This window comes from Oratosquilla oratoria, chromosome 25 (assembly GCF_046742065.1).
Source record: "Oratosquilla oratoria isolate Oo_2021 chromosome 25, ASM4674206v1, whole genome shotgun sequence".
Lineage (NCBI taxonomy): Eukaryota > Metazoa > Arthropoda > Malacostraca > Stomatopoda > Squillidae > Oratosquilla > Oratosquilla oratoria.
In genome coordinates, this window is record NC_134801.1 from 9,033,513 (window position 1) to 9,044,257 (window position 10,745).

Genomic DNA, 10,745 nt, shown 5'->3' on the forward strand with positions numbered 1-10,745 from the left:
AAGGAAGAGTATTGACACAGGTGGGCCAATTCAATTATCTAGGAAGCATGTTAACTTGGGATGGGAAAAGCGACGAAGAGTAAAAAGAAGGATAACCATAACGAAAAATCATTTCAACAAAATTAAACATTTAGTAACTAACAATAAATTCAACATGAGACCAAGAAAAGGATTTGTAAAATGTTACACTTGTTCAGTATTATTATATGGATGTGAAACTTAGACAATTAGTAAACAAATGCAGGACAGGATAAAAGCAGTAGAAATGTGAATTTGGAGAAGGATGCTGAAAATTTCATGGACAGAATTTAAAACAAACGAAAAAATACTGCAGCAAATAGAAACACAGAGGGAAATAATAGCAACTATTAGGGAAACAACAATTAGAACATACGTGCCTAACGGGAAAAATAGGAGGAAATAGGGCAAGAGGACGACCAAGCAGAAAATATGTAGACGGGTCAAGGACATCTGTAGGAGAAGAAATGACAAATGTCATCTTGTTAAGAATAACCATGTACAGATAGCAATGGAGCTCCATGGTGGCCAACTTCCAAGTGGATACGGCACCCCGCATACGCATACCTTGTTCATTATGTACATAAACGACTTGAACAATGTGATTAATAGTGATATTTGTAAGTTTGCGGATGACACTAAAATAGTACGCCGAGATTCTTAATCAATTGTTCACATGGTCGGTGAAATGGCAAAATAAATTCAATATCTCAAAGTACATCTTGTTAAACGTTGGGCGACACAACCCCGAAAATAGATATAGCTTAGCACATTTTTAGAGAAAACCGAGTACGAGACTTCGTACCTCTAATGAATCCTGACTTTAAATCCAGGAAACAATGCATTAGCGCCAGGAATAATACTAACAGATCATTAGGTTTCATTGCTAGGACGGTTACGAGTAGTAGTGCAGAGGTAATTACCAAACTCTACCTAGCATTAGTTAGACCCATCCTTGACTATGCGGTAGAGTTTTGGTCTCCGTCTTATAGAATGGGCATTAATTCACTAGAATCAGTACAGAGAAAAATTACCAAATGATACATGGACTCAGAAATTTGCCTTACAAAGAGAGGCCTAGACACCTTAACTTATACGCTCTGGAAAGATGCAGAGTGCGAGGTGATCTCATAGAGGTGTTTAAGTGGATCAAAGGCTTTAACAAGGGTAACGCAAGCAAATTCATTGTCAGAACTCTTACACCTCTGTAGGAGTTAACTAATATTGTTAACTGGAATATATAATTTTAACTTACTCCGGTAGCTTCATTGGCCTACGAAGGTTCTGCATAGTTTACTTATATTTTTGTGTGGGTACTTCCTTCTATATAGAGTTGTGTGTATTAATGTCGGAGAACAAGGGCCTAATCAATTTCAAAGTACAATTTAACTAATAATTAATAATCAGTCACTCACATTAATAACAATGATAATACCACTCGCAAAGCCGAACGATGAAATTAACCAACTGGTTCAGCCCTGCAGCTCCTCGCCGGCCGTACGCTTCCACTCCAAGCTCACCCAGACGATCCGATGCAGAACGAACTTCGCGGTGGCGACACAGTGATACGCCGGTTAGGCCGTACTCTCCAGTAGCCTCGACTTCCCCCAGCTCTGTTTGTCGACTGGTCCATGTGGTTCTTCTCTCTTCCTCCACCCTTCGCGATTCGGAGTTTCGGAGTTTCGAAATTTTGGAGTTTGAAGCTTCACAGTTTCTAAGTTTTGGAGTTTCAAGCTTCAGAGTTTCAAGCTTCAAATCCACAAGTCGATAATACTTTTTCAAACTACTCGGTTCTCTCCAACTATAATTATCTAATTAATAAGCCGCTTATCAATACATGATTCTATTGCAATATCTGCTTCAAAATTTGTGATTTACAAGTTACCTGTAACATTCGCCCACACAGAAAGATATTGCTCCACGCAATGTCTAACCAATTACCTCAATAAGTGTATACAGACACTGGTATGTGTAATTGAATTCTAATTTAATTTCATAAATATAACATCACACAAGAATAAGTACAGTCACCACACCTGTACGTCCTTCTCGAGCAGTCGGTACATCAGATCAGCTCCGATATTTGCACTTCCCTTGATGTACCGGATGACCACGTTGAACTGCTGGAGGTTTAATGCCCACCTCATGATTCGGGCGTTGGCGTTCTTGGAGGTCCTGAGGCTCGAAAGGGGCATATGATCAGTTTCTAAAACAAATTTATCTCCGTAGGGAAAGTTGTAATACTTTTTGACGTCCTCTACAACTGCAAGCAACTCCTTTTCCACCGCTGGCTTCAGCTTCCTACTATGGTAACAGGAAAAATAGTCCTAGCCTTTTCTTGGATCAGGATGGCTCCAATACCTTCTAGAAATGTATCGGTTCGGAGGATGAAAGGCTGGTTGAAGTCTGATACTTGAATTATCCGCTCCTCACAGAGGAGATTCTTAAGCGTCGTGAACGCTTCTTCCTGTTCAGATCCCCACGTCAACTTGTTGGGAGCATTCTTCTTGGAAAGCTCTGTGAGTGGCAGGGCGAGGACAGCAAAATTCGGGATGAACCTACGGTAGTAGCCCACAACTCCCAAGAACGATCGGACCTGCTTCTTCGTGGTCGACTGGGATGCATTCTTGATCTTTATTATCTTGCTATCCTGCGTCCACACCGTCCTTTGCCTAAGGTATGTCCCATGAACTGCACTTTCTGCTAGAAAAGTTCGCATTTTGACGGCTTGACTGTCATATTCAGTGAGCCAAGTCTCTTAAGTGCCTTCTCGAGGATCTCCAGATGTTCCTCGAAGGTAGAAGAGTGGATGAGTACATCGTCCACAAAGGCTTCCACTCCATGGATGCCATGCAGCACTTGTCACATAGCACGGTTAGAAGCTGCTGGGGAGTTGGTAAGTCCAAAAGGTAGTACCTTGAACAGGTAGAGTCCATTGGGTGTTGCAACTGCCGTGACCTGTCTGCTTCTCTCCTCCAGCGGAATCTGGAAGAACCCTTTCACCAAACCATCTTAGAAAAGATCTTGGAGTTGGCGACCTTTGCAAATATTTCCTATTGGTCACTCATTGGCTCATCATCTACCTGGGTTACTGCATTTACTCCGTGGTAATCTCCACAGATTCGTACGCCTCCATCCTTCTTGCGTACAACTACTATAGGACTGCAGCTTCCTTGTCGTCGAACTCCTTCTTGACTGCGTCCACCAGACGGATGGCTATTGGGTATTGTTTCCATCTGATTGGTATGTAAGAGGCCGGTAGTTGTACGAATGTAAATGAGCCTGCCTGCTCGCCTGTTGTTTTGAAAACATTGAGGTGACGCTATGTCTATGTAAACACACCGACGGTGGTGACTGTTTTATAATCGATGATGTAATCAAAACTCTGTAAGCGCAGGTTAGCTTCGTTTGACTAATGCTGAGGTAAACAATTTTGCTAGTGGCATTGGAATGGCTTTCCGGATTGGTGCAAGGTGGAGAAGGAGGAAAAAACTATTGGTGCATGAATTCAAAGTCACGCCCATAAGGAGTGACATTTATTTGAAAAGTCACTGGAGATTGGATTAGAAAAATTAGTGACGTCAGACGAAGGTAGCTTAGCGTAGGATACGGGATCTCGTGAGAGAGGATCAAGAGACGATCTAGAGAGACGATCTAGGGAGACGATCGAGAGAGACGATGTAGAGACGAGAGAAAGAGATCCCGAGTGTAACCAGAAGGTGAAATTACAGTGAAAGAAGAAAGAAAATTCACCACCCTTTTATTAACCCAAAGGACGAGAGAACTAGGCACGGGGCCTAGAAAATAGTGAGACTACTGCTTAAGAGGAACTTGAATATTTAGGGAAACTCACTTAACGAAGGCAAGGGGCCTTGAGACGAGTGATATTACAAGTCAAATTTAAGTGTAATGATCGAGAACCGACAGCGGTGGTGACAGTGGTGACAAGGGGAGGCGAAAGGTACGCTGCTCGTCAGCCGTATTTCGTGGCAGTCCACCTTGGCGACTCCAGGCTTATCGGAAAACACTGCGGAATGTCGTTGAAGAATGGTATCTACATGTCTCTTCTGCTCTGGACTAAGCCTTGGAAAGACTTGCACATCCGCCACAGTTTCGCATTGGATAGCTTCAGTGGTAAGGGGTGCGTAATCTACCAATTCCTCAATCTCTGGTACAACCACAGCAGCGCAGACCATCTGCAACTGCTTAAACTGGCTTTCGACAAGCTGTAAACACCCACACTGCTCAGGTGATAGCACGTGGTCTCTTCCTCTGTTCAGCAGTCTTCTTGCCTAACAGCTAAACATGCAACTTGGTGTGTAATATTTTTTCAGCATGTTGACGTGGGACCTCTTTTGGTCGGGTCCCACTTCCACTCTGTAGTTCAAGTCACTGAGGCGCTTGACTACTTCAAAAATTCCCTGCCACTGCGACAGCAACTTGTTGTGCGCGGTGGGTAGAAGGAGGAGACACTGGTCTCCTTTCTCGAGGATCCTCGGCTTCGTTTTCTTGTCGTAGTACGACTTCTGGACCTCCTTTGCTTTGAGTAGCTCTTGCTTTGCTACCTTACAAGTCTCCCGTAGTCGTTTCGCCAGGTCCAGCACATATGAGTAAGTTGTCTTCACTGCGGGGTCAGGCTCTTCTTCGTCCCAGAGTTCTCGCAGTACTTGCAGAGGACCACGAACTGACCTGCCGTAGACTAACTCAAATGGCGAGAACTGTAGTGAAGCTTGGGGCACTTCGAGGTAAGCAAATAGTAGAGGGGCGATAAATCGTGGCCTGTTTGCGCCTGTTACACTAATCTCTAAATAAGTTCTTATTCTTCTGTATAGTAAAATCCTTTATTCACCACTGTTCGCTTCGCTAGTTCTACACTTAGTAATTGTCATTCTTCTTTAGGCCCCATGCCTAGTCCTTCACTCAAGGCTTGAGGGGTGAATTAAATTAGATTGATTTTTCTTATCTTCATTCTTCTACTTGGTTTTGTGAGCTACACCAAGGGAGTCCCTCTCGAGATCCCTATACAATACGTCAAGCCACCTTCGTTCTGACGTCACTATTTCATTCATCCAATATCCTTTTACTTCTCAAACAAGTGCCACTCCATAAGGGCGTGACTTTACCTCCCTGCGCCAATAATTTTCTCCTCCTCCACCTTTTTCTCCAATCAGAGAGGCTTTTATACTGTTTCAAACGATATTATTTACGTGAGCATTATGTCGCAACGAAAATGGCTTATATGCTTACAATTTTTGCTACATCAGCATTGTTTACAAATACAAGGCGTGAGCGAGCGCGTGTATGACTAAGCCCTTTCTGTCGGCCGTTGTTTTTAAACCATTAGTCGTAACATTAGCATACGTCTCCACCTACCCCTCTATCTACTCAATTGTCTACCTATATCTACCGGCCTCTTACATGGCCATTCCTTAGGTTGCTCTGCTTCCATCCGCTTCAGCATTTTCTTGAGAATGCCGCTGAAGCGCTCAGAGAGCCCGTTGCACATGGGGTGGTAATGGGTAGTCCTGAGGCCTTTTACAGCCAGTAGCCTCAGCAACTTTCCCATTATGACGGAAGTAAACTGGCTTCCCCGGTCGGACAACATCTGCTTTGGAATGCCTACGCGGCAAAAAACCTTAAACATGGCTTCGGCGACAGTTATGGTTTCAATATTGCGAAGGGGTACTGCTTCAGGCTATCTCGTCGCGAAGTCCACGCAGGTAAGGATGTATTTGGCACCGTCAGCTGCCCTTGGGATGATGGGTCCAACGATGTCCACAGCCACTCGCTGGAATGGCTCAGAGATCAAAGGCAGTGGTCCGAGTGGTGCAGGCTTCACTAGGCCGTGGTCAGTAGTCTTCTGACATATGTCACATGACTTCACCATCCTCACTATCTCCCGGCCTATCCCAGGCCAGAAAAATTGAGACTGAATTCTATCCTGAGTTTTCTGTACTTTCATGTGTCCGCCTAGTGCAGCATGATGACCTAGCTTAAACACTGCCAGACAGTACTTCTCTGGAACGACGAACTACAGTCTCGAGTCCCTGCTCGGATATATCGTACTGCGATAAAGTCGCCCCTTTTTTAAGGAACCTGGTTTCCGTTCCCCGAGAAGTTATGCAGTGTCCTTCCTGTACATTCTTACAAACCATGGTAAGTGTGGGATCTATTGTTTTCTCGGCAACTACGTCCTCACTATTGGCAAGATCTGAAACAGATGAAAGTATCAGAGGTTTTCCTGGTTGGTCGCTCTGGCGGCTCCTCTGGTAACCGCAGCTGCACAGGATTGGGTGGTAGTTACAAAGGATTACAAAGGCGGAGCATCCCGACAGGAGACCTTTTGGTACATATCTAGGTCGGATGCGAAAAAACAATAATGATAATAATAATTTGATCAATAAAAACTATAATAATGTAAACAACAAATAAAATACATAAATAAATGCATAGGTATAGTTAAATAATAAACAAACAGGTAAATAGTAAATAATAATAAATTGACATATAACTAATAATAAATGAGAATCAAACAGACAAATGATAACAAAACAAAAACAAATAATATAAAATAAATTATAATCATTACAGCATCTTGCTTAGGTGTTTATCTAATGAGTCTTAAAGCTTCGAACTGAACTACATTGCACTGCCTCTGCAGGAAGTTTATTCCATTCATTAACTACACGGTTGGCGAAGTTGTTTCTACCCACTTCCAAACTAAATCTACTTCCTGACAGTTTGAAACCATTATTTCTTGTCGGATTCTCATTTAGTGTGAAAATGTTGTCACTTTTGATGTCAATCCCCTTTAGAAGCTTAAAGACCTGTATCAAGTCACCTCTGAGTCTATGTTTTTTTAGGGAAAACAGATTCATGTTTTAGTCACTTTTCGTATGATTTGTTTTTGATATTTGGAATCAGTTTTGTGGCTCGCCGTTGTACTTTTTCCAGTCTATGTCGGTGACCATACGGAAACAGCATATTCCAAATGTGGACGAACTAACGATTTATATAGCTTGTTAATGAGTGATGGACTTTTGAAGTAAAAAAAATCGCGCAATCAGTCCTAGAATCTTATTTGCTTTCTCAGAGGCTGAAATACACTGCTTGGATGATTTGAGATTGTTACTGATAATTACGCCGAGATCTTTTTCACTATTCACTTTTGATAACGAATTTCCAAATAATTTGCAATCATACTTACTATAATTTTTACCTATACATTTACTTGTGTTAAATTTCATTAGCCACTTTTCAGACCATTGCTGTAATTTATCTAAATCTTCTTGAATATCAAATTGGCTTAAGTGATTATTTGCCATTCCGCACAGTTTTGTATCACCAGCAAATTTGGAAACAGTAGATTTTAGTCCATGGTCTATATCGTTTATATATACTATGAATAAAAGTGGCCTAAGAACGGAACCCTGAGGAACTCCACTTGTAACATTTTTCCATCTAGAAGTTTTTCCATTTAAAACAACTCTCTGTTTCCGATCATTCAACCAATTACTAAGTCCAACTTAATAGGCTACCACTTCTTCCGTGTGAAGCTAATTTAGTAAGTAGTCTTTCGTGGGGGACAGTATCAAAAGCTTTTGCAAAGTCTAGATATATCAAATCTATATTGTTTCTTTTGTCATAATTCGAGATAACTGTGTTGTAGAATTCAAGTAAGTTAATCACGTAAGAACGTTTCCGTCTGAAACCATGCTGGTTATCATTTACCAAACGGTTTCTTTCTAAATGATATTCGATAGCATCTCTGATGATAGTTTCCATTATTTTTCCTAAGATTGAAGTCAAACTTATAGGCCTATAGTTATTTGGTTTCTTTTTGTCACCTTTTTTGAATATGGGAGTAACGTTAGCTAGCTTCCATTCTCTTGGGACATCTCCGGATATGATGGATTTCTTGAAAATAATTTCTAATGGAACAATAATCTCATTTTTCATTTCCTTTAAGATTATTGGATGCCAACCGTCAGGCCCTGGTGTTTTATTAACTTTGAGTGTCTGTATACACCTTTTAATTGTTTCTTTTGTTATATTCACCGTAGTAAGTTTACCCTAGACTTTTCACATGTTTTAGTTTGGAGTTCACTTTGAGGTGTTTCGTTTACGAATACCGAGCTAAAATAATTATTTAAAGTATTACACATTCCTTCATTTGAATATTCAAGTTGACCGTCAGCAGATAATAGTAGACCAATGTGATTCCTAACAACCTTTTTATCTCTAATGTAACTATAGAATTCTTTGGGATTGTCTTTGGATTTATCAGCGATATTCATTTCGTATTTCCGTTTTTTTTTTCTTCTTTTTTTCTTTTTTTAATCTCTCTGTATTGATACATAGCTTTCATTGTCATTAGATGCACCCGAGCACTTATATTTCTTATAAGCCTGTCTCTTTTTAGCAATACTTTTTCAGTTTCTTTGTCGAGCCACTCTGGGCGAGCCTGATTTGGGACACGTTTATCCTTAAAAGGAATGTAAGTATGAATCATCTTAGTGAGCGTATTTTGAAATATTTCCCACATCTGATCTACAGGTTTTTTGCTTAATTTTGCCTCCCAATCTATAAGCTGAAGCTCCTGACGTTGTTCTATGAACTGAGCTTTACTGAAATTGGGTATTTTAGAAGCACAAGTATCTATTTAAAAAAAATAGGAGTTTGAGTCTAAGTTGTGATCGCTATTTGCAACAGTTTCACCGACTTCTACATCAGCTACCATGCTTTTGTGGCTAGTGATCAATAGATCGAGGAAGTTTCCATACCTTGTGGGCTTTTTTACATGCTGAATTAAGTAATTGTCACCAAGAAAATCAATCAAGCGACTACCTATATGGCCATGTTCAAGGGTCATCCAATCGATGGCAGTAAAATTGAAATCACCCATTATCAATAAATCCCGGTTGCAGAAACCAGACAGTTCTTGAAATAACAGTTTGTCGTCTGCTAATGATAATGTCTTTCGCCTATATATTACACCTACATTCATTTTTTTTTCATTTGTTTGGGTTAACTCAACCCACTAACTATCATATGCATCCTGTGAGCAAAAGTTCCTGGCTCCAGGAATGATTCCAACAACAAAGTCTGCTACTGCCTCCTCCATGACTGCAGCAATGGTTTGTCCGATGTAGAAAGGAATAACCACCTCAACCGTAGCCAAGGGGCAGTCCACCTGAGTCCCGTTAATAAGGCTCACGTTCACGGAATTATCGGTGTAACTTTTAAGCGTTATTAGTCTCTCCTTGACACAACACACCGTCGATCCGTTGTCCCTTAAAACCTCTGCGGTAACACAATTTACCTTGCCAGGCTGAACCAGGAGCCCTGTACTTCTGAGATTTGAACTTAATACATCAGACAAATGCACGTGTTGGGGCGTTGACACGGAACCGGCGGTGACACACCTCCTTGTGGAGCAACTTTTGGAGAAGATTCATCAGGTATTCATCCGTGGTGTACTGCTGCCGCAGCCTGCTGATTCTTCTGACTTCTGTGACCTTTCCAGCCACCACGAGAGTAGGGCTGGTTCCTCATTTGCTGTTATTGGCTCTGAGGAGAAAAGGATTGAGCAGTTCGTTGCGGTTTCGACAGCTGTGTAGATGACTGTGGTAATCTGTTGTAGTAGCGTTGAGCTTGTGTGTTAGACCATTGTTATGTCTGAGAATGAACAGGTGGAGGCAACTTCTTGTGAATTTGCTTCCTTGTGTGGTACCCATAAGCTACAAAATGTGCGTCGGCCAGGTCAGTTATTTGCTGGAGGTCCTTGACTTTCTGCATCTTGAATTGAGCCACCAGTTCTGTGAGACACGATTTCTCTAGCTGGGTGCGCAGCATCAAGTCGCGCAGACCCTCGACAGTTTGCGGAGTCTCGTCCTTTTCCACCCGCTGGTCCAAGCAACTCTTCAGTCGAGCGCAAAACTGAGCAACCGTCTCCTTGTACTGCAGCATAGTTCACTGATATTAGTCGAGCGCATCCTCCAGTGTCATACCATAAGCAAGAAGTAAGGCCCTCTTCATACCTTCATAATCCCGTATTGAGGAGTCAAGACGTTGAATCATGTCGAGAGACTTCCCGTCGAAGAAGTTCATAAACTCGACCTTCTTGATATCTTCACTCAGGTTGTACGTGGTCGCCACCATCTGGAACTTGTCAGTAAAAGGCTCAATCGCTTGACCTACCTCATACTTGGGAATGTTGAGCCGGTGTGTAGAGAACTGCGTTGGAACAACAGGAGTGACACCTGGCAAGCTGGTACCATCGGTCTGAGGTTGGGAAAATTTGAGCTGCAGCATCTCCTTCTCATGCAGCCGTTGCTCCTTTTCATGTTCCAACTCTTTCTTTTCATATTCCAGCTTGAGTTACTCGAACTCACGTTCCTGCGCTCTGTTGTCCCACAGGTGCTGCTGCCGTACACGGACGTATCCTCAGATCTCCTCAGTATCCGTTTACCCCAGGGCTGCCGCCTCACTCGTCATCTCCTGCACGGATATGACTCGCACACTTCTGTAACTTTAACTTTAAAGGTCACAACAATAAAAGTTTTACTACCAGAGTGTGAATAACGCAAAAAAAAATGCCACGTTGGGCGCCATTTTATGTCAGAACTTTTACACCTCTGTAGGAGTTGACTAACATTGTTGAATGAAATATATAATTTTTATTTTCTCCGGCAGCTTCATTGGCCTACGAGGGTTCTGCATAATTT

The 10,745-nt window shown here is 42.0% G+C and overlaps 1 protein-coding gene across 1 annotated transcript; it reads right to left on the bottom strand.

Moving 5' to 3' along the window:
* Positions 1–2,759: 2,759 nt before the first annotated feature.
* LOC143039013 (uncharacterized) lies at positions 2,760–5,584 on the bottom strand. Its single transcript, XM_076208858.1, has 5 exons — positions 5,437–5,584; positions 4,389–4,807; positions 3,984–4,244; positions 3,102–3,254; positions 2,760–2,900 (listed from the first exon to the last, which is right to left on the bottom strand). Exons 1-5 carry the CDS (start codon positions 5,582–5,584, stop codon positions 2,760–2,762), a joined length of 1,122 nt encoding a protein of 373 aa, XP_076064973.1.
* Between the last annotated feature and the right edge of the window lie 5,161 nt (positions 5,585–10,745).

Coding starts and splice junctions, on each gene's coding strand:
- LOC143039013 (XM_076208858.1), bottom strand. CDS start 5,584: ATGGGAAAGTTGCTGAGGCTACTGGCTGTAAAAGGCCTCAGGACTACC. Junction 4,245..4,388: donor ACTTGAACTACAGAGTGGAA/GTGGGACCCGAC, acceptor GGGTGTTTACAG/CTTGTCGAAAGCCAGTTTAA. Junction 3,255..3,983: donor AAATACGGCTGACGAGCAGC/GTACCTTTCGCC, acceptor CATACCAATCAG/ATGGAAACAATACCCAATAG.